The 24,788-nt window shown below is 37.0% G+C and overlaps 1 protein-coding gene across 6 annotated transcripts in view; it reads left to right on the top strand.

The window, feature by feature from the left end:
- Window positions 1–24,788, top strand: part of SNX25 (sorting nexin 25) — a 185,824-nt gene that overhangs the window by 149,502 nt on the left and 11,534 nt on the right. For 3 of the 6 annotated variants that reach the window (XM_077144245.1, XM_077144249.1, XM_077144247.1), the window contains exons 8-15: window positions 3,016–3,147; window positions 4,983–5,255; window positions 7,954–8,118; window positions 10,541–10,672; window positions 14,350–14,490; window positions 17,784–17,897; window positions 20,652–20,816; window positions 24,111–24,228. In XM_077144245.1, coding sequence (XP_077000360.1) covers window positions 3,016–3,147; window positions 4,983–5,255; window positions 7,954–8,118; window positions 10,541–10,672; window positions 14,350–14,490; window positions 17,784–17,897; window positions 20,652–20,816; window positions 24,111–24,228 — 1,240 coding nt within the window. Of the gene's footprint in view, window positions 1–3,015; window positions 3,148–4,982; window positions 5,256–7,953; window positions 8,119–10,540; window positions 10,673–14,349; window positions 14,491–17,783; window positions 17,898–20,651; window positions 20,817–24,110; window positions 24,229–24,788 lie in introns of those variants that run through there. The other 3 variants (XM_077144246.1, XM_077144250.1, XM_077144251.1) reach the window with 3 other exon arrangements.

Genomic DNA, 24,788 nt, shown 5'->3' with positions numbered 1-24,788 from the left:
CCTGCAAAATTAATAGATAAATAAAAAATAAAACTTTTGTGCATCAAAGGATTTTATCATGAAAGGGAAACACAACCTACAGAATTGGAGAAAATATTTGGAAACCAAATATCCGATAAGGGTTTAATATACAGGATATCTAAATAAATTATGCAGCTCAACAACAGAAAGACGACCCAGTTTAAAAATGAGCAAAAGACTTGGATAGACATTACTCCAAAGAAGATATACAAATGGCCAGTAAGCATATGAAAAGATTTACCATTAAAGAAATGCACCTCAAAACAACAATAAGAAATTAAAAAAAAAAAAGAAAACAACAAAACACAGTAAGATAGCATTTCCCACCTGCTGGATGTCTACTATTAAAAAAACAGAAAATGACAGGTGTTGGAAAAGATATGGAGAAATAGGAACACTCCTTTGTTGTTAGGTGAGAATGCAGAATAGTGCAGCTGCTGTGGAAAACAATTTGGTTTTTCATAAAGGTAAGTAAAGAATTACTAAATGACCTGGTAGACCCAGTTCTAGATATATACCCAAAAGAATTGAAAGCCAGAGACTTGAACAGATACTTGCAAACAGATGTTCATAGTGGCCAAAAGATGGAAACAATCCAAGTGTCCATCAGCAGATAAACGGATAAACAAAATGTGGTATATACATACGATGGAATATTATTCAGCCCTCAGAAGGAATGTTGTTCTGATACGATGTATAATATGGATGAACCTTGAGGACATGATGTTGATAAAATAAGCCAGACACAAAAGGAAAAATAATGTATGAACTCACTTATATGAAACAATTAGAATATGAAAATTTGTAAAGTCATACTAAAATACAGGTTGCCAAGGCTGACACAGGACTGGGAAATGGGGAGTTAATGCTTAGTTAGTACAGAGTTTGCGGTGATATTAGCACATTTTGACTGTCATTAAGACCACTGAAGTGTATATTTAAAAGTGCTTAAAGTGGGAAGTTTTAGTTCATATATGTTTTACCAGAAAAAATTAAAAAAAAGAACACAGATTACATCACAGTGAATCCTAGTGTGAACTATGGACTACTGTTAATAGTAAAATTATACTGATTTATAAGTTATAACAAAGTTTACCACAGTGATGTAAAGTGTTAATAGAGAAAGTTCTGTGTGTGGAGAGGATAGGGGTATACAGAAATTTGTACTTTTTGCATGATTTGTAAACCTGCAATTTGTGCAATTAAAAAAAAAGCATTTTGAGTGTTCAGTCATCTCTAGCCAAAGTTGAAATGTCTTTCTTCAAACCCCTTTGGAGCATGTCCAGTTAGGAGTTGTGCTTCAAAATGCTTCACTGGTACAGTTTTTAAAAAGTGAAGACAGATTCTGTGATGCTCCCAAATTAGTAAACTAAATACTAACGTTTTGAAATATTTATGGAAACTAAATATTAATATAATATTCTGTATCATCAATTGTGATGAATGTTCCCACAATGCGAGGTGGTGGGGGTGGTATGTGCGAATCTTGGATTTTGTGCATAATGTTTTTGTAAACACAACTTCTCTAATAAATTAGAAAAAGACAATAACATTAATACTTATTGTATACGTATACTTACATGGTAATAAGACATGGCCATCTCCTTTAGTCAGTTACCAAGAAATTTATAAAACTTTTTGCCACTAAGCCGATTAAGTGAGAATTTAAAATTGTTGATGGCAGAAAAGTAGAACGTGCGAGTGTTGTATGTATTCGTGATAACATTTCTGAAAAATTTCCAACTGCCATGATACCAATTTCATGAATCTCAAAATATACATTTACTTCTAAATACATCGAGCTCTTTGTTAGAGATGTCTTTTCTTATTACTAGTTCATAACCAAGGATCTGGACCTTAAATTCCTTTTAAAGTTGAGGCATTTCTTCTCATTAATTTTGTAATGTATTATTATTATTGTCATCTGCCTCCTCACATCATGGCAAGCCATACTGAAGATTGTTACTACTGTGTCTTCAAGTAGGTTGGTTTTTAAATTTTTCTTTAGGCATTAAAAAAAGTAAATCATGCAAAATATTAAACACCTATAGTGTTCAACAAGAGAGTAGTTGAGTTAATGTTTGTAAATTCATTCAATGGAATGTTATAGACCAATTATAATAAAATTATAATTTGTAAATGCAAAATAAGTATTTGTTGAATGAATGATTAATAGTATATGAGTATTTTTTGAATATGTGCATTTTTAATATTCAGTAAGTTATATTCCACTTAAAAGTTAGGAAAAATTCAACAAATGGTGCTGCAATAATGAGATAGTCACATGGAAAAAGAATGAAATGTGACCTCGCCATACAGCATGCAAATAAAAGGAAGGTACAGAAAAAAATATTTTAACCCTTATGCATACAAAAAGGGTTTTTAATGAATGTGATGTTTTAAACAAAAAAAAAAAGCAGGACATAAAATCACACAATAGATTTCTTCCTCTGTATAAAAATAAGTTGAAGAGCAGAAATGCCGAAACTATTAGAAACTGGCTTCCTGATCTTTTGTACTTTAAAATTTTTGTGTTATTGGTATCTATTGCTTTTAGAATAGAATCCTGTAAGGGCAGGGATTTTTATTTGATTGATTTCCTAGAACTTTGTCTGATACAGGGTAAATGCAAAATAAGTATTTGTTGAATGAGTGATTAATAGTATATGGGTATTTTTTTGAGTATGTGCATTTTTAATATTCAGTGAGTTATATTCCACTTAAAAGTTAGGAAGGAAAAATTCAGCAAATGGTGCTGTAATAATGAGATAGTCACATGGAAAAAAGAATGAAATGTGACCTCACCATACAGCATACAAAAAAAAAGTTAGGAAGGTACAGAAAAAGATATTTCAATTGCTAAATGTGCAGTGTTATATCGATTACAACTTTAAAAAATGAGCCATTTTTTTCTGAACGTGGAAATTAAAGAACTGATATTTAAAATTTGCGTTTGGTGTTTTTCTATAACTTTTACTTATATTCCCTTAATAGATTCTTCAATTTGAAGATATCTTGGCCAACACAGTCTACCGAGAGCAGTTTCGAATATATGTGGAAAGAATGGACAAGAGAGCTCTGATAAGTTTTTGGGAGTCTGTGGAATATTTAAAGAATGCTAACAAGGTAGTACATATAGGCGGAAAAGAATATTAATCACTCTCCGGTGAAAATTTGCATGTTAGGCAATGTATCTGTGTGTGTGTATATATATAAATATTTTTTTCACTGAAGATAACAAGATAAATATACATTAAAAATATTTTAAACCAGTTACAATATTGGCATTATGTAGCCCATAATGGCAAATAAAATTAGATTTATTTTTACGGAAAATGCTCTTGAACATGTAGTCAAGGGGATAAAGAGATTTATAAATATACCAAAAGATTGAATTTAGTTCCTAGTAGTTGTTTGTTAAAGCAACTATTCAAAAAAAGCATACATATCCACATTGCTAGTTTAATAAATTTGGTCTCGTCACCTACATCATTCTCAGAACCTTGCCATTTTTAATATCGTAATGTGCATTTATGGTAATGTGTGATATTTACGTAACGTGCCATTTTTAATATCATAATGTGTATTTTTTGCACTACCTTTCCCTTTTGCTACATTTAATATATGATTGAATAAAGGGACCCCACTCCCCAAATTTTTGGTTATAGCTGTCCATGAAGATAAAGAACTTAACACTAAGCATCTTGTTTTGCACTTGGCAAGTTCTCAGTATATAACTTAGGGTTAAAGAAATGTGAGATAAGTGTAATACATCTATTAATGTACATAATAAGATATATAATATAATACATATATGACAAAATATTACATTTTAAGAGGTTTATTTAAAAAACAAAGCGTTTGTACTTTGAATTAGTTATTTGCATTTCATTTGAGTGTTTCTAGAATAGAACACCAACTTAAAATACATCATATTCACAAAGTACATTGGTAAGGCATTATATCCAGTCTTGTATTTTCTAAATCATTGACATAAGAATGCTTTTTGTTCTTAAATTACAAGCTACAAATTTCCTCATTTTACCCAATAATGTGTTTGCAAACTTTATTACACATTTTATTCACCAATTCACCGGGCTTGACTCCAAAAGGCTTTGGGCTCCCCTCAAAGGACTGTTGTGAAGAGCAGTCTAAAGAGTTTTCCTAAACTACTGAAGACAATTTGAAAAACTTCAGTGCAATGAGAATATATAGCCTCCTCAAATAAATATATTTTGACGTAGCAACACTCATTTGGATTTTAAAGTTCTAGGATGTTTGTTAAATTTACCATATTTATTCTTTGTTTTTGGTTTTTTGCTACTATTGAAGACTTTGTATAATACACCTAAAGTTAATGAGATATCTCTAGGAAATGAAAAGTCATTTTAATAAGAAAAAATGTTTGCATTTTAAAAATAGGCTGGTGACCTAAATGTAATGTTTATGCGGTGCTTTCTAACATAAGCTTGATTAGAATGTAATAAGTGATCATTCTGAAGAATATTTTTCTTCTCTTCTTAAATTGCACAATTATTAGAGTGACTTCTTTCTGGGGTGAGAAATGGTGCTTCCAATTATTTATATTAGGCTAAAAAATTAAATTGAAGTCAGTCAATAAAATTGTATCTTTATGGAACCGACATTTATGAAAAAATGTATGGCTGGAAGAGAACAGTTCTCATTCTTTTTATTTTCCTTCCAGGATTAAAAAAATAATTTGCAGATGTTAACTTTTTTAAGGAGCCAGGGTTTTTTTAATTTTGTTTAATTTTTCCCAGGTTCTGACATTTATTCCTTGGCCTTGAATGTGGGTTCAAAAGCCACACATTGGGGCCAGTACCAGTGTTCATCGTAGAGTCTCCTTCCTGCTTTACAATGCAGGACATGCAGAGGGAGAGGCCCTCCCTCAGAGATGATGTTCCTGACCTTTGTCCTTCTTCATCTTTCTGTCTTTTCAGAATGAAATTCCACAAAAAGTTGGTGAAATCTATCAGAATTTCTTTGTGGAGAGCAAAGAAATATCTGTGGAAAAATCACTTTACAAGGAAATCCAGCAATGTCTTGTAGGAAATAAGGGTATTGAGGTGTTTTACAAAATCCAGGGAGATGTTTATGAGACCCTGAAGGATAGATATTATCCTTCATTTATTGTCAGTGACCTGTATGAGAAACTGATGACAAAAGAGGAAGAAAAACCTGTCTCACCATTGATTTCTGACAAGGATGAAATGGTGAGTCTCACTTAACTCCCTCCTTCTATTTCAGTGAATGCACTTTAACTCTGACTAGGTGGGAGCATCTTGTATGAACCAGATGGTGTGCACCGTCAGGAGATAGGCCTTCAAGTACAGTAAAATGTAAACTTGAATTCCCTTGTGGCTTCTGGTCTTCTGCACTTCTTTGTTTCCCTCTTTGTCCTTCTGATTAGCTTGCTTTCACCTGCCAGTTCTGAGTGCGGGACCTGCCCTTTGTCTGCCTTAGACACCCCATTATGTGAGTCCTGAAATGTGACGGCAGGGAATCTGTGAATGGGGCATATTTGTAGCTTAGACCAATTTAAGAGAACCAGTAGGACTATAGTCCAGCCCCAGAATAGAGAAGGAGTGGGGTAAGAATGAGGAGAGGAAGGAATTGTGAGAGGAGTTATAAGAAATTGTTTTGGAATTTAAAAATCAGATGGAAGTAAATGCTCCAAACAACACCTTCCTCAGCCTGTGCCTTAATTTTTTCCTTATTGTGTATTAAGTCATTTTTTATCATTCCAGATGCTGTATCTCATTTATTATTAGTGACTTTTATGAGTTTTATGATTTATGAAGGTGTTTTATAGTCCTCTTACATAGAAAACTTATGATTTTCCTTAGATTATTCCTTTCCACCCAGCTCATCATGCTGTTATAACTCAGGCCCTGAGGAGTCAAGTGCTTGGACTTGCTCTTGATGGTATTTGAAATCAGCTTGGGATTTCTAAACTGTTGTTAAATTTTATGTTAAATCTTTCCTTTAGACTTTTTATTAATTCTTAACTTTTTGTTAGGGAAGTTGCAAACATACTCAAAAGTAGAAGTAGCATGCATCAACAATTCTCAACATTTTAGCCAATGCCAGACGTCTTGTCATTTTATTTTGGGGCATTTTTTTGTATCTGCCATTAGAAAAGTTGTAGGTTTACAGAAAAATCATTGAGGAAATACTGAGTTCCCATATACCTTCTCCCCTATTGATTAACACCTTGCATTAATGTGCAACATTTGTTAGAGTTGGTGAAAGAATATCATTATAATTGCACTGTTAACTTTAGTCCATTGTTTACTTTGGGTTCCTCTTTGTGTTGAACGTCCTAATGTTGGTTTTCTTTTTATTTTGTTCTAGTTACATGTATGCAACCTAGAGTCTCCCCTTTCCTCCGCATTCAAATGTATAATTCAGTGCTTTTTTACATTTTGAATGTATAAAATCACTCAACTGAGTAGTCCTAAATTCATTACTCATTGTGTTTTATTTTCAAGATAGGTCCCCATTGTTTTAACTGTATTATCTTTCTGCTTGAAAAATTAAAATGGTTAATATGCAAATACTGTGAAAGATTATTCAAATTATTGAAAACATCTGTATTCCAACAGATAAATTGAATAAGAACTTGAACTGACAGTTGACTCAAGAGGTAATAGCAAACAAACATTTTTTTAAATGTCCAGTTTCACCTAGCAGTCAAAGAAAGGTAACATGTATTACTGATTTTGAAAACTCTTACTCTTACCCAGTAATTCCACTTCTAGAAATCTATCCTAAGAAAATAATATTAAATGTAGGAAAAATTGCATGTAAAATGGGGTTCATTTTAAATATCTCTGGGATAAAACAGATGTACTAAAGAATCAACCCATAGAAGAAACAGCAGTAGGAAAATTCTTCAGTAATTTATCAATTCAGTGGAATACTATGCAGCCATACAGATTATAATTATGAAGACTAAAACTCTCAAACTGCAACATTGTCTGTTACATGAAAAGGCAGAATTCCCACTTGAGTACATTCAAGGTATATAATTTTGTCATAATAAAAGTACTTGTGGACAAGAATTAGAAAGAACAGACAAAAATGAAAACAGTTTGCTTTTCTAAGATTATCAGTATTTCATTATTCTCTGGAAAAAAATTTCATTTACTTTTGTTGCAATTAATAAAAAATTATGAGAAGATGATCTACAAGAAAGTTAAGGAATAAACAAACTCAGAGGTGGTTCTCAGCAGCTCTTTTCAGTGCCCTGCATGCCTTTACTGCTCACGAGGCTAACAGATGAGATTTGGGGTAATTACTTAGCTCTTTATGAATTTTTAAGTCATTTTCAAATTCTAGCCATTTTACTTGTAAAATAATCTACCTGTTGATTTGTGAAATACATCCTCAAGAGAAAGATTGGAACAGAGTATACACTAAATATACTTCTATGAGTGGGGATTTGGAATTTTATTTTAAAGGAACTTGCATGAGTTTTTCATATTCCTAGAAGACTGAAAGGGAAGGCACATCTAGTGTTCCATGTCAATGATCAGGCATAGAATATTCAGGTTGAGTTGGAAAGATAGTACAGTTGCCTTCTCATGTTCCATGCAGATTCTCTCAGTTATAACATTTGGTGAAAAAAAATGGCCCAGAAATGTTTTTCCCTTTCTTAACACTATTAAATATTTCATTTTTCACTGCAGTTCTGAATACCGGTTACTTTGGTTCCAAACACTTTGATTTTCTCTTTGCTGAGGAAAAACAGACTGCTTCTAAGCATTCTTTGTATAGTATTTACTTTCCATCCTTTCCAAAAGCTAGTACTTTGGAACAGTATATTGAAATGATATAGAATCTGTATAATAGATGATAATCACTAAATATTTATCTTTATAAAGTAATTTATTTGACTTTTTCCCCCAGGGCCCGGGAGGTGAGGCTGGTGAAGAAGCTGTAGATGAAGCTACCAGTCAGATTAATGAACAAGCCAGTTTTGCTGTAAATAAACTACGAGAACTAAATGAGAAACTTGAATATAAAAGGCAAGCTCTAAATTCTATTCAAAATGCACCAAAACCTGACAAGAAGGTAACTCTTTTGCTTCCAAGGTTGTCTTTAAAAGTTTCCATTTGTCTAATTTGATAGGTAGAGTTTTCAGAGTTTATAATGAGACGTTTCATGGTTTCTTTAAAAAGAACTTTAACTGTGGGCAAGTTCCAATGTTATTTTCTTGCTTCTAGTTAGAAGCAAATTAAAAAAGGACTTGTCTTTAATCTCTTGATTTACAGTTCTTTCCCAGTCAACTGCGAATAACTTTGTGTTTGGCCTAAGTACCCTGGGGGAAAGTGGACAAAGTTTTCCTCCATGCCAAGGCCATTTCTGAAAATATGTTAAAGACAGTCACTTTTCCTTTCAAATGCCTCGAGTACAATTTAGACAACCTCACAGAATTATGAAAACAAGTAAATTGTTTTGCTAAAAGCTGACGAAATTTAAAAGTTAAACATGTAAAAACCTTTCATTAAGTGGCATTTCTCAAACTCAAGGTGTGGTGTGACTTTCTGCTTTGTGTGTCTGTTACTGTGCAGTCCAATATGAAGGTGTGTATGACACCCTTTGGTTTGTCAAATTGTTTCCTTCCAGTGTGTTTTGAAAGTGTGTTTGAGAGTTTCAAGCAGGTCAACAGAAAAGCAATGTTGAATTAATTTCAGTAAGTAGTATTGGATTTTCTGTAAACGAGTACCTAACCCTCTTGGACCATCTTCGGTACTTCTTTCATGAATATTCAAATGCTTTTGTAGATTATGCCTGAAACAAGATGTAAGGAAGACAAATTTTTAGCCTGTTAAAAATGTACAGTTAAAATATCTACTCATTTATAATCCAGTTACTGTCTAGTTAAACTAGTGGGTTTACTTTTAAAAAAGAAAAGAAAAAATGAAGAAAGTCCTGCAAAGGTATGTGATCTCAGTTAGTAGTTCTCTTTCTATAGAATTGTGAGGGAAAAGGAAATTTAACGTGAGAGTCACTTTAATAATCGTTTGTGGTATTCTGATAAGGAAACGCCAGGTTTCCTGGGTTGTCATAAGAAATAGGTTCATTTTCCTCATGCATGAATCTTTCTCACTTGGTAAGTTTACAACTCAGAAAGCTCTGCAGTTTCCCAGGTGACAAGAGCATCTTTGATATGAGAAACAGTGTTAGTTGGCATGGTGGATAGTTAGTATTGGCAATACAGTATGTTCTTTAAGAATAGTTTATTTATCAGGACTAATCTCATGATAAATTAAAATGTTTATGGGTAACAGAAAGATGAGTAAGAAAATATTCATTGAGCTACTTTTGATCTGAATTTTTATTGGTTGAAAGCTCTTCCCTAGCCATTCTTAAAAGAAATTAAATAACTTTTCTGAGTTTACAGCTGCATGAAAAGTTATCAAGAATCTTGGATATGGAATGTATGTGTGTGAAGATTTCTCAATAAAAATATTTTTAAAAAAAAGAATCTTGGAGAAAGTTACTGATATTTTGTCTTAATTTGAACACCAGTCTTTAATTATAGTTCAAGCCATCTACATTTCATGCTGGATCAGGTTGTCAGCAGACTGTTCAAGGTAACTCTCTGCTTCTGGCAGTTGTGTACAGGACTTAAAGGGTCTCTAAGAATGGGAAGGAGCTGATACTTCTCTTCAGAAGGAAATAATGTCCTCGTTTTATAGTTTCTCATTCGTGTTGGTAAAAATAAAGTATGATATCTAATATTTAGTTGATTTTTTAAAACCTAAGACTTAGACTCATGATTAAAGAGTTTTGGTATGTCAAACAGCAACACCAAGAAATCCTGTTATTGAAGGACTTTTCTGGATTAAATATCTGATTATGAATCAGCTCATGTTTCCATGTGTACATAGAAGTCCTCAATAAAGGAAGCCAGGGGTTTGCGTAACCATTCTTCTTTCTCACTGGTCTCCACATCAGCAGTGTTATTTGCTACTGGAGATGTGAAATTAGTCTTTTAGCTTGATTTCCTGAAATCTGTTACCCAGGTTATATTTTTTTCTCTGCATAGGTTTTGTGTGTCTAGAGCAAACTGTCCAATTCCAGGTTAATACAAACAGTAAATCATGAGCCAGGAAGAATCACAGGAAAGTGACAGTAAATGCCTGATGCCATGCTCATCACAGACTACAGTGAAAAATAAGAGCCTGGTACCTGCTCTCAGGGAGCAAACATGCCATTGTGGAGCTAAAACATATCCGTATGAAAATAAAACAATAAGTACACAGGCACTTACTGATGAAAAATGCAGGGTGATGATGGCATAGGCAGGGAGTGCTTCCCGCAAGCTTTCTGAGGAAGAGCCCTTATGGGGGAGTTAGGGGACAACTGCTGCCCTCAAACTGCAAAGTTGCACAACTCTCGAGGCTTTCTATAAAAGAGATCCAAGGAGACAGTGAGCATGGCATTTTAAGTGGTTTCATAACTCGTAGGATTTTTTTCCCTGAGGCAGATTGTTTCCAAGTTGAAGGATGAAATCATCCTAATGGAGAAAGAGCGCACGGACCTGCAGCTGCACATGGCGAGAACGGACTGGTGGTGTGAGAACCTGGGCATGTGGAAAGCCTCCATTGTCAGTGGTGAGGTAGGTTGGACTACTTTCCCTCTCAATTTATTTTAAAAGTTGGATTTTATAGGGAAAGATTTTATCCTGGAAAATTCAGATTAGGGAGAGAAAACATACATTTGTTCACTTAGACCACATTTTTCATCCCTTCCCTCCTCCATGTTGTCACTGACTCACCTGTGAATGGGAACTCTATTAGGTTGCCTGGTATAGATCTGATCTCATGCTACTTCATAGAGAAAGTTATCACTGTTCATTGTTAAGTGTAACTATCTTTGGGATAGGCTAACAATGTCCGTGAATTACCAACTTATTTTTCCATTGAGAGTTGAAATAGAATTGAATTCACTTTTTGAAATTTGGAGAGGAAGTGTTTCTGATTGTTCAGTTATGACTGTTAAGACTTCAGTTGCTCAAATCTTAGCAGCAATTAATTCCATATCCTTTGAATTAGAAATTTTTCTATAGAATGACATCTTGCAGAATAACCTGTATCCCTTTTCTTTCACCTATAACAATAATTTCATTTAAGAGGAACGATGGTTATAGGTATCTGCATTGTTACTGCTAACAACTCCTTCCCACTTGCACTACTATCAGTCATGAGGACATCTGCAGGTAAAAGGCATGTCCACCATATAATACACACAGAACAAGATCCTGAGCACAGTAGGGTTAATTTTTGCCCCATCATTCTTTCAAATGGCTTGTCAGATATTCAGTTCCTGAGATTTGTAAGAGCCTATCTGCCCAACTTATCTTTGTTCGTCACTTCCTTTACTATCCACTCAGCGGCTTGACACTCTTACTGGACTTAAAATTCACAACCTTAAAGTCACCTCTGAATTCAACAGCAAAACAAATCTTGGTTTCCAAGAACCACCATGAAAGCACACACATTATGTGGGAGCTTAACTGAAGTGCCCTTTGCATATCTTTGGCACTTGTTGGCACTCCCATTAAGCTAAGGTTCAGCATGGTATGCCTGTTTTGAGGGGAAGTGGGAGGCAGTGGATTAGGGAAGTGTTCTAGTTTGCTAGCTGCCAGAATGCCATATACCAGAAATGGAATGGCTTTTAAAAAGGGGAATTTAATAAGTTGCTAGTTTACAGTTCTAAGGCTGAGATAATGTCCCAATTAAAGCAAGTCAATAGAAATGTCCAATCAAAGGCATCCATGAAAAGATACCTTTGAAGTTCAGGGTTTCTCTCAAGTGTGAAGGCACATGACGAACATAGTCAGGGCTTCTCTCTCTTCTGGAAGGGCACGTGACAAACATGGCATCATCTCCTAGCTTCGTCTCCTGGCTTCCTGTTTCATGAAGCTCCCTGGGAGGCATTTTCCTTCATCTCCAAAGGTCGCTGGCTGGTGGACTTTGCTTCTCGTGGCTATGTCGTTTTGCTCTGCTCTCTCAGAATCTCCTTCATTCTCCAAAATGTTTCCTCTTTTATAGGACTCCAGAAACTAATCAAGACCCACCGAAATGGGTGGAGACATGCCTCCACTAATCAAGCTTAACAACCACTCTTGATTAAATCACATCTCCGGGGGGTGTGATCTAATTATAGTTTCAAACATACAATGCTGAATAGGAATTAGAAGAAATGGCTGCCTTTGCAAAATGGGATTAAGATTAAAACATGGCTTTTCTAGGGTACATACATCATTTCAAACCAGCACAGGAAGGTTGCAGTCAACCTGGCATAACGTTCAGAAACCCTTGATATGCAGGTGGAGTTATCTTTAGGGTGGAAATCTTGCAAGGGAGTAGGTTCAGAGCTGTGTAATGTCAAAAGATAGTGTAGGAAGCAACTATGTGATGATATTAAGAATTACTGATTGTATATGTAGAATGGAATGATATCTTAATATTTTGTTTGTTAATTTTTTTTAATCAATAAAAAAAAGACACTGGGAATCAGACAAAAAAAAAAAAAAAGATAGTGTAGGAAGCCTGAGGGAGGGGCAGAGCACAGTTACCTCCTTAGTTTTCCGTAGAATTGCCTCTGACATCTCATGGTTTATTAAAATAATCTTCCAAAGGCAGATTTTGAAAAAGAAGGAAAAGCCCTCACAAGGCACTTTGCTCACACAATCCTTTGTTACTCAAGAGCTTGTTGTGGTACCTTGGCCACTGAAAAGAAAAAGGAAATGGATCAGAGGAGTCACCTGATAGCAATAGTGGCCTCTTCTGAATTATGGTCGTGTGTGTATGTGTTTAAGTTGAGATGTAGAGAAAATTATGTCTCCCAATGAAGAATTTCATGAAACTAAAATGCATGTCTTAGTTGAATCCTGAAATTAACTGGGGAAGCACTCACAGCCCTCTCCAAGAGAGGTTCTGATTTATCTGATAATCTGTTTCCTTGTTGTTAATTAGGTTTTTCAAGAAAACACAGCTAGCATGTTAAGTCTGCCCTATTAGTTTTCTGTTGCTGCATAAAATTATCACAAACTTCATGACTTAAAAATAACACTGTTTTAGTTTGCTAAGCTACTCAAAGCAGATATCATGAAATGCATTGGCTTTAACTATGGGAATTAATTAGTTTATGAGCTTACAATTTTGAAGCCATGAAAATGTCCAAAAGTATCAAGACAATGCTTTCTTCCTGAAGACTGGCTGTCCGCGATCCTCAGCTCCTCTGTCACGTGGCAAGGCACATGGTAGTGTCTACTGTTCTCACCCTTCTCTTCCAGGTTTTGTTGCTTCCATGGCTTCTCCCTCTCCCTCTGTTTTCATCCTCTTTATAAAGACCTCCAGTAAGAAGATGAAGACCAACTAAAGGAGTAAAATGTATACAAAAAGCAAGATTATGTCACGTAGTAAACGTTTATTGTGGTTTTTGGTGGTAATAGTATTATCAGTAGTAAAAGTAATAGTAATTGTAATGAACATTGTTTTGTAGAACTTTTGTTTTCATTTTATACATATATATATAGTATATATATATACTATAGTTTTCATTTTATACATGTATATATAGTATATATATATACTATCTATATAGTATCTAGATAGTATATATAGATAGTATGTATAGCGTATTAAGTTTCGAGTTGCAACGTAACTTACCTTAACTGAAGTATCCAATTCAGAAGTACCTACTTAGGTTTACACCCACAAGAATGGATTAGCTCTCAGAACATGATTTTCTGGGATACATACAAACTACTACAGATACTCATTTATGAACTCACAGTTCTGTAGGTGAGAGTCCAGCATGGTGTAGCTGGGTTCTTGGATTGTTGGATCACAAGGCTGAAACTAAGTTATTGGCCAGACTGAGTTCTTACCTGGAGGCTTTGGGAACAAAAAGCACTTCCAACCTCATTCAGGTTGCTGAAAGAATGTGGTTCCTTGTAGTTGTAGGACTGAGGTCCCTGTTTTCTTGCCAGCTGTTGGCTGGGGCGGGGGGTGTCACTCTCAGTTCTAGAGGAACTCTCAGGTCTTTTCTGTGTATTTCCCTCCATCCTTCAGCCATTGTTACCATGCCAGATCCTTCTTATGCTTTGACTTTCTGCAACATCCTCTTGATACTAGCTAGAGAAAACTCTGCTTTTAAAAGGCTGGTGTGATTAGGTTAGGCCCAACTGGATAATCTCCTTATTTTAAAGTCAACCATGGAGGGAAATCTTGAGAAGTATTTTGGAATCCTATCTACCACATCTCATGAGGCTTTTTTCTTTTCAAGGTTACAGAAGAGAATGGTGAACAAATGCCCTGTTACTTTGTCATGGTAAGCTTACAAGAAGTTGGAGGAGTTGAAACTAAGCACTGGACAGTCCCCAGAAGGCTTAGTGAGTTTCAGAATTTACATCGGAAACTTACTGAGGTATGAATACTTATGAACACAAAATTACAGAGTTACTGAGTAAGAAGGGATTCAATTCACTCATTTCACTTTCTACAGATAAGGAAACTGATGACTCTTTCTCCTTTGCTGTTGATAACTGGCAAAGTGGCATTTTCAGCCTGATGTTTGGAAATTTATTCATAGATCAAACCCTCTAGTCTAGTTTAAATGCTTCAGGACAGATAATTGTCTGATCTTTATTGTAAATTGCTATAGAATCACAGAGCTGGAAGGAATCCAGAGATCATCCAGAGCTAATTATTTTGAAGCTGCCAGTTGTGGCCCATTAGAGGGTAGTGAAATTACCTGTGGGAGGTAACGAGAAAGTATAGAAAATTTGAGAGTGTATCACGTATAGTTAGGGAGTCAGCAAAGTGTTGTAGTTGAAAGACAAACTCTGGAGCCAGAGTGCTTGAATTCAAATCCTAGCTCTACCACTTACCTGGCACTGTGACCTGAAACTTGCCACTCAATCTGTTGTGCCTCAGTTTCCTCATCAATAAAATATGGATATTAATAGCACCTATCTCACCTACTTCATGAGGTGGTTGTGAGAATTAACTAAGGGAGTAAAATGTATACAAAAAGCAAGAATATTATGTCACATAGTAAACGTTTATTGTGGTTTTTGGTGGTAATGGTATTATCAGTAGTAAAAGTAATAGTAATTGTAATGAACATTGTTTTGTAGAACTTTTGTTTTCATTTTATGCATGTATATATATATATATATATTATATATAGATAGTATGTATAGCGTATTAAGTTTCGAGTTGCAACATAAAATGTGTTTCCTACTATGGGTTTTAGTTTAAAAATGTTTAAAAGCCACTAATCTAGGGTGGGCCACGGTGGCTCAGCAGGCAGAATTCTCGCTTGCCATTCTGGAGACCCAGGTTCAATTCCCGGTGCCTGCCCATGCAAAAAAAAAGAAAAGAAAAATATGAACAACCAAAAAGAGCTACTAATTTCAGTCACTGTTTTTATTTGTTAAATGAGCAAAACTGATCCCATAAAACTTTTGGAAAATTGAATTGTCATAGGACACATAGTGGCCAGACGAGATTTGAATTCCAGGTTGTTTTTCTTCCATTTCGTTAGTCTTCCCATTTTTTTTCCTCAGGAATTTCTTCTCTAATTCTCTTTCTACTTAGAGATAATTGCCCTTTACCCAAGCAATTAAAAGTTCTTCAATCACTGTTCTTTAATTTTGGTCCATTTTCCTCTTGCTCAGAATGGACTGATACTGGTAAAATCCTACAATCACCTCTCAGACCCTCCTTTTGCAGATGAACTATGTCTGCCTCTTGGAGTCATTTTTTTTTTTTTTTTTTTTTTTTTTTAAAGGAAAGACAGAGAGAAGGAAGGAAGGATAGAAGGAAGAAAGGGAAACATCTTTTAAACATTTTCTTGTTTTATTGTATTCTGTTTCTCCGTTTTTGGTACATGGGCTGGGGCCGGGAATCGAACCGAGGTCCTCCGGCATAGCAGGCAAGCACTTTGCCCGCTGAGCCACCGCGGCCCGCCCTCTTGGAGTCATTTTTTACAAACCCTTTTAGTGACTGTCTTTTGAATGCTGTGATTTCTTTAACTCCTTGTAGAAGGATGTGGCCAAAATCAAATGTTTTTACTTTTTGGAAGAACTGTTCCTGTTGACAGCTGTGGCAGGAAGCACCTTTTCAGGTCCCTGATGATTTTAATGTTCTCTTCTAACTTCTCACTACCTCTTTCATTTCTCTAAATCTTTACCCTCCATCTGAGCCCTGAATTATGTATCCTTCTTGGGTAAATGCCATTGTCCTTGTGCTTTAGTGGGCTGCGTAAGAAAGGTGTTTTTCATTTTCGTCTTCTACATCTCAGGGACTTACATGCACTTGTGACTGCTTGTTCTAGTTTGCTAGCTGCCGGAATGCAACACACCAGAGACGGATTGGCTTTTAATAAAAGGGGATTTATTTTGTTGGTTCTTCAGAGGAAAGGCAGCTAACTTTCCACTGAGGTTCTTTCTTACGTGGAAGGCACAGGGTGGTCTCTGCTGGTCTTCTCTCCAGGCCCCTGGGTTCCAGCAACTTTCCCCGGGGTGATTTCTTTCTCCATCTCCAAAGGCCTGGGCTGAGCTGCTAGTGCTGAGATGAGGAATGCTGAGCTGCTTAGCAGTGCTACGTTGCAATCTCTCATTTAAGCACCAGCCAATTAAGTCAAACATCACTCATTGCAGCAGACACGCCTCCTAGCTGACTGCAGATGTAATTGGCAACAGATGAGGTTCACGTACCGCTGGCTTATGTCTGCAGCAACAAGACTAGGTATGCTCACCTGGCCAAGTTGACAACTGAATCTAACTAACACACTGCTGTTACCTGGGATTTGCTGTGTGCTGGCCCTTGCAATGGCCAGGCCCGCAGGGGGTTGCTGGGACCTCTCGGTGCACTGATGGTGACAGCAGGAGTGAAGCTATGGTGGGCAAACTGCACTCCTTTACTTTTTCAGTTCCCCTTGATTCTGTTAAACATACTCAGATGGAAATGGGGCTAGGTCTGGCGTGTTTACAGTCCATTGTCCTCTCAGTATCTGAGGAACAGACCAGCAAGTCATGTGAAAATTGACAAAAAGAACTCAGACTTTGAAGTCAGATGGACCTGGGTTTCAATCCCAATCCTCATTGTTTCCCTTTGTAAAATAGGAGTGCTTATGCCCAACCCACAGGACTGTTGTGAGGATAGAATAGACAAGCCAGACTTCTAACATAGTGGCTGCAGAAATTAGGACCTCATGGGAGGTCTTATGTTATTGTTATTAATTATTAATATATTTTATTAATATATTTATGTTATGCATGTTGCCATTGGAATCAGTAATAGCGATGCAGCCCAAGTTTTTCTTTCTCCTGTCTTCCTTTGTCAATACCTATTTACAGAGATGGTGTAAACAACCTGTGACTCAGGTTTCCATATCTAGCATATTGAGCCTCTCTCTATGTGTGTTATGCAAATCCATCTTATCAACCAAGCTGCACAGTTTTCCAAGCATTTGTAGATCAGGAGATGAGCTTTATTTAGCTTTTTTCAAACAAATGTTCCATTCCTCCAGATTCCTTGAACCTGATTAGAACAGATAGACTTCAGATAGACTTCAAGGTCTTAAATCTGAGAGGGAACCATATGACAGGAGGAAGGTATTTGGTTTGCTCTAATTATAATTCTAAGTTTTTTTTCCCATAAGATTAAGGTGTAATTTCCGAAAACTAACATTGAATCTTTTTTCCCCCACAGTGTTTCCCTTCTTTAAAAAAAGTTCAGTTGCCTTCTCTTAGCAAGCTGCCTTTCAAATCTATAGATCAAAAGTTTATGGAAAAGTCAAAGAATCAATTAAATAAGTTTTTACAGGTAAGCAAGTGTGAAGTTTTTGATATGAGCAGAAAAATTACTTGATGGTATTAAACTGTCATCATTCTAAGAGTTTGTTGGTTTGTTTCCTCTTTCCACAAGCCTGTGTGAGGTCCTCAAAATATCTTTGCTCTTTTATTTTATTTTTTTTAACTTTTTAGTGAAATATAATATTCATACAGAAAAGTGAATACAAGTATACAGCTTTCTCCATTTCACAAACTAAGCACACCCATGTAACACTCACCCAGTCCAAGAAAGAGAATATTTCTAGTGCCCTACAACTGCCTTCTTGTCAGTGCCCTCCCCCAACCCCGCCCCAGCAGAGGTGACACTGTCCCTACTTCCAAGAGCAGAGGCTGGTTATAATTGTCTTTGAATTTCATATAAATGGAATCACACAGTACAGCCTCTTCCTTGTCTGACTTCTTTCACTCAGTATTAAGTGCGTGGGATTCCTCCATAGTGCTGTATTAGTTGCAGAGCATTCATTATTGTCGTCACATGGGTTTTCATCGTATGAGTGCACAGCAGTTTATTCATTCCACGGTTGGTGGGCATTTGGATAATTTTCAATTTGAGGCTATCATGAAGTGTGCTTCCATAAACCGTACAGTATTTTTGGTGAATATATGTTGGGTCTGTACTCAGGATGTGGCATTGCTGGGTTGTAGAGTATGGGTATGTTCAGCTTTAGTACATACAGCCATACAAATTTTCATAGTGGTGATAGCATGTTTTTCACTCCCACCCTTGGTGTACAAGGGTTCTGATTGCTCCACAGCTTCACTGACACTAATTTTCTACCTTTTTCTTCTTAGCCATTCTGGTGAAAGTGTAGTGGTATTTCATTTGTGGTTTTCATTTGCATCTGCCTGATAACTAATGAGGTTGAGCACCCTTCCGTATGTTTATTGGTCACTTGGAGAGTCTTTTGTGACGTGCCTGTCAGAGTTGCATTTACTTTTCTATTATGTTGTATGTCTTTCCATATTGATTTGTAGGAGTTATGTATGCATTTTGGATATAAGTCCTGTGTCAGACCATATGTATCACAAATATCTTCTCTCTCGGAAGAGTGCCTTTTCATTCTCTTAATTTTTTTTTTAATTAACAGAAGTTCTCAATTTAATTTAGTTTAATTTAACATTCTTTTTCCTTTAACAGGCCTTTTGTGCCTGTTAAAAAATCTTTGCGTACTCCAAGTTCTCAAAGATATTTTCTTAATTTCCTTTAAATACTTTATTTTCCTTTAAAGAAAATGGCCGGCCCAAAGTACGCTATCCCCATTAGCAGCCACTCTTTGGTTGTCCTTGGCTGGGCCATCTATATCCAGAGTATAGTTGAGTTATTCAGACGATGGACCCACAAGTTCTCAGTCTTGGAGGCACAGAACTTTGTCTTCTAAAACACATTTTGTATACGCAGTAGTAGCTAGAAGCCCTGAGACTTTTAATAATGCATACTGCCAAATTCTTTGTAGGTGCTATATTAAAATGTAATCATGGAATCAGAAGTTAAAACTGATGTGTTTAAGCCAGAGTTGCCTGGAAAGTGTTAGTCTCTCTCTTTCTCTCATTTATTCATATGTACATGTCTGTGTGTGTGTGTGTGTGTGTGTGTGAGAGAGAGAATATATATGTCTATATAAATTTCCCTGAGGAAATAAAATAATTGCCTTAGAAAAAGTTTCTGATCTTAATTATGGCCTTACTGGGGTAGAGAATCATTAAACTGGATGCTTAACGCTGTGAGAAAGGAATCAGGGCCTGTTTACTCGGTATAGGGGAGAAGAAACACAGCAGTGGCATCGGCTGCTCTTCCCCCTTCATCTCCTTCTCTTTGCCCGAGGCATACGCGGCCCACAGTCGGGCCACCCTCCTGCAGGGTGTGTGAAGCCGGCATTCGCTGGGGTGCTGGTGGCGCCCTTGGGACCCTCATCCCCAGTGTGGCAGAACTGGGCCCTCTCGGGGGTGCTTGTTGTGGGAAGGGTCACAGAGATTGTCAGGTTTCACTCTTCATCTGACCACCTAGGCTGTGACCATCACAGACCAGCTCCTCTGGGACTAAAACTTAACCTGTACCACCACCCCCGTTCCTTGTTATCAGAAGCACATCCTGCTCTTCAGTGTTCCACCTCTCCAACGGGGTACCTCGTAAATGGGGAGACATTTCCCAGTGGTTTATTTATTCCTAGGCTCTTTATCTTATACTAGGTACCACGTTCTTGCATTCATTGCTCACTTTTATTATAGCACTTGCTTGTATGTAAATAAACTTGATTTATGTTACCCTTTCCTTTCTTCTAAGACCATATAAGTACATATTAGAACTTCCAATTTAGAGGCCAATAAAAAAGTTTTGTAATTATGTAAATAAGCACAGTGAAATTACACTATTGCCTGGCAGGCAGTGCCACCATCTGATAACTCAGAGTTCTTTCTCAGCTGATGTACAGAGTCTGAACATAGCCATAAAAGGGTGGCTTGGTGGTGTCCGTGAGTTCTGTCATCTACACATTACCCACACGAGCAGGATGATAAGGGCACTAGCACTTAACTTGGAGAAGACTGTTTGCCATTAAGATCACTGAGGATTAATGTTGTAAATTTTATTTCAGGGGGAAAGTTCAGAATTATAAAGATAGTTCATTCCCCCATAGTCAATTCTACCTTGTTTGTCTTTACTTGTCACAGCTCCCAGCAGCACAGATGTGTTCTTAGATAGGAATAGTTAATCCTCTTTCTTCCACAGAATCTGCTTTCAGATGAAAGACTGTGTCAGAGTGAAGCACTTTATGCCTTTTTGAGCCCTTCTCCTGACTACCTCAAGGTTATTGATGTGCAGGGGAAAAAATCCACTTTTTCATTAGCCTCGTTTTTGGAGAGACTTCCTCGTGACTTCTTCTCCCACCAGGAGGTGAGCCGTCTACAGTTCGGGCATTTTGTGTAGCATATTTAAGTGCATGTCCTACTGAAGACTGTTTGAAGTAACAGATATTTGTTGAAAGCATGCAATTTATAGGATTAAAAGACAGATACCCCTGTTTTCAGTCATTATCACTATCATATTTGGGGGCACTTGCTTGTCCTCGCCCACACGCCACTTGGAAGAGATTAGATACAGAAAGAAAAAGGTTAATAACAAAAGCACATACATGAAATGTGAATGGAGAATTCTATAGGGTCCCTTCTACAAAAGGTGGCATCCTGGGGGTGGGAAAGTAGGGGGAGGGCAGTCATTACTGAGGCGTAGGAGCTGCTCTTGAAGGCCTCGGGAGAAGCGGTATGTTTGTGGAACAGTCAGTAGATTGATTGACCAGAGTGGAGGGTTTCTGTGGTGGTCTCATAGGAGATAAAGCAAAGGATAGAAGAGGGGACTAAGGTCATGCCAGGATGAGGAGTTTAGACTTTATTCTTAGGGAATGGAGAGTCATGGAATATTTTGAAGCAAGGTGAAATGATCGCAGATATTTGTTGTGATCTTAAATTCTGGACTCAGACTTGCCTCCATAGTAGCCCTTGACTCATTTTAGGCCACCGAAGCCCTCCTTTGGCTCTGAATATTGCACAAGAACATCTCTGAAATCTGGCATCTCCTTAGTCCATTGCCAAGTTCTATTCTTGCATTATTCACTGGGATTGGTTTGAGTATGGACAGAAGGGACTGAAGATGAAAAGGAGCATGTTACTTTACTGCATTCTGAGCTTGCAAGAGAAACTGTGTAGATCCCAGAGCAGACACATGCATATATATTCAGGTCTACTTGTAAACCCACTTACCTCTCAAGCTTCCATCCCATCTCCTTTCTTTATGGCCATGCATGTAACATCTATCTCTACATGGCTAGCTTACCTCCATTACCTCCTATTCTTTTTTTTTCCCCCTTTAGCCAATTGATTTTTTTTTTTGCTTTTTTAAAGGGAATTTATGAAGTTACAAGTTTACAGTTCTGAAGCCATAAAAATGTCAAACTAAGGCATCCAAAGATACCTTGATTACTCAAGAAAGGCAGATGTCCCTCACATGGAAAGGCACGTGGCTGGCATCTGCTGGTCCTTGTTCCTGATTCTGTTGCTTCCAGCTTCTAATGCCAGTAGTTTCCTCTCTCAGCATCTGTGGGCCTTCACGTTAGCTCCTCTGGGATACAGCTCTGGGTTCTGGCTTGCCTAGCACCTCATGGGAAGGCACATGGTGACATCTGTTGGGTTCTGTACCTCCAAACATCCCTATCGAGGCACGTGCTCTCTCAGCATCAGTCCAGGCATCTCAAAATGTCCGCATCTCTTTCTGCTCTGAAGCAACTGTGTTTTCTCCAAAATGTCTCCCCTTTTAAAGGACTCCAGTAAACTAATCAAGACCCACCTTGAATGGGCAGGGTCACATCTCCATCTAATCAAAAGGGCACACCCACAATCGAGTGGGTCAGTTCCATGAAAACAATTTAATCAAAGGTTTCTATCCTACACTACTGAATCAGGGTTAAAGGACAACACTTTTAAACTGGCATGAAGGGCTTCAGAGATAGAGGAGGACATTAAGCTGTGTCCCTGAGGATTTTGTAAATTGCTTTTTCTTAAGGGCCTTCCCAATTTATTTCTTCCTATCTGTGCCCTGGCACATTCTCCTTGGCCAAGTATTTTTTTAAATTTTTTTTATTGAGATATCTTCATATGCCATATGGTCCATCCAAAGTCTCATTTATTCTGGAGCCCTGAGAATTGACATTATGGCTCAGTCACTCTGTAGAAAACACTTCAAAGGCAACTGCCAGTAGCTTCACATTCCTCAGTAACCTCATGTTCCTCAACAACTTAAAAACATTTGATGTTGTTGGACTTTTCTGTGGAGCTGTGAATTCTTGAGAACTCCTCTTGCCTCTGTGACTTCTCAGTCCTTTCCTCTGCTCACCCAGTGTTCATGCCTCTCCAAGTCTTGTCTTTCTCCGTCTGCTTGGCCTTACAACTTCAGCTTTTACCTTTATGCATGTGTTAGAACGACTTTTGTCAGCTGTCTTTCCACTGCCTATTGTTTGTACCCTGTGACAGTACTTCATCTTGCCTTGTGTGTTTGTCGGTCTCCCCAGATAGCTGTGGACCACTCAGAGTCTGTATCCTCATCACAGTCGTTTGCACCAGCCTGGTGCCTGGCATATAATTAGTTTTGAATTGAGACTTGGTGATATGTGGATCAGGAAATGAGACTAGCTGCAGAACAGAATGAAAGCTTGAATCAGAGTTTTTAAAATAGCTCAACTACTTTGAAATGCACGAGTTTAAAAAACTGAATTTAAAATTACAAGTTTAAAAGCCTTTTTAAACTCAAAATGATTAGAAAATATTTTTTGCCTATTACTTCACTGATTATTAATACAGTGACAGCTTTTTAAAAATTAGCTTGTTTTTTAATTTATTAATTAAAGAAAATTTAACAAAATAAAACATTAACATATATAATTAGTAATTCACAATATCATCACTTAGTTGCATGTTCATTATTTTCATTATTTCTTAGAACATTTACATCAATTCAGAAAAAGAAATAAAAAGACAATAGAAAAAGAAATAAAATGAAAACAGAAAAAAAAAGATTATATCTACCATACCCCTTACCCCTCGCTTTCATTGATTGCAAGCATTTCAAACTAAATTTATTTTAACATTTGTTCCCTCTATTATTTATTTTTATTCCATATGTTCTAGTCGTTTGTTGACAAGGTAGATAGAAGGAGCATCAGACACAAGGTTTTCACAATCACACAGTCACACTGTGAAAGCTGTATCATTACACAGTCATCCTCAAGAAACATGGCTACTGGAACACAGCTCTACATTTTCAGGCAGTTCCCTCCAGCCTCTCCATTACATCTTGAATAACAAGGTGACATCTACTTAATGCGTAAGAATAACCTCCAGGATAACCTCTGGACTCTGTTTGGAATCTCTCAGCCATTGACACATTGTCTCATTTCGAAAAAATTAGCTTGTTTTAAACCATGAATGATCAGGCTTTTGCATCAAGCTTTCCCCTGAGGCTAAGTGCATTTTATGTTTTTTTGAAAATGGATAGATTTCTGTAGGTTGCAAAAGTTGAAGGATTATGTAAAACTAAAGTATGAGCAAACAGCTTGGAATTTACACTGAAAGGAGGAGAACAACTCTAACAGTGTTCTTGAATAAAAGACTGCTTACTCTGGTTTTCCCATACTCCCAGGAGGAAACTGAAGAGGACAGTGACCTGTCAGATTATGGTGATGATGTGGATGGAAAGAAAGATGCTTTGGCTGAACCATGTTTCATGTTGATTGGGGAAATTTTTGAACTTCGAGGAAGTAAGTGATAGATACACATTTAATGTTTCCTTTATTTCTGAAATGAATCAGACATGTATTTATATTCATGCAACCATTCATTCAACAAATATGTTCTAGGACCAACCAGATACCATGGTAGATACTGACTAGCCTTCAGGCAAATCTTGTACTCATGGAGCTTAGGGTCCTGGTTTACTCAGTACCACTTTGACTCACTGTCTGTATACAGAAAAGCAGACTGCTTTGAATTTCTTATTACGTGGCTCAGCATAGCCTCTTTGCTTTATCACTAAAAGTTATACAAAAATAATCTTCTGTAGTAGAAGAACACTGTCATTAAAGATGAGGTTTTCATGCTCTTAAGATGGTCTGTTTGATGACCATGCAGGAGTGCCTCAGCCCTCCTTGGCAGCCACCCTTCTTCCCCTAGACCAGTGGTTCTCGGTGGGAGGAAGGGGAAAGAAAGGATTTTGCTGCCAGGGACGTTAGGTGATGTCTGGAGATATATTTGGTTGTCACAACAGTATGTGGGAGGGGTTATCACTGTCATCTAGTGAGTAGAAGCCAGGTGTGCTACT

Source organism: Tamandua tetradactyla, chromosome 26 (genome assembly GCF_023851605.1).
Source record: "Tamandua tetradactyla isolate mTamTet1 chromosome 26, mTamTet1.pri, whole genome shotgun sequence".
Classification (NCBI taxonomy): domain Eukaryota; kingdom Metazoa; phylum Chordata; class Mammalia; order Pilosa; family Myrmecophagidae; genus Tamandua; species Tamandua tetradactyla.
The sequence above is the reverse complement of the archived record's forward strand: the minus strand, read 5'-3'. Positions and strand labels throughout refer to the sequence as shown.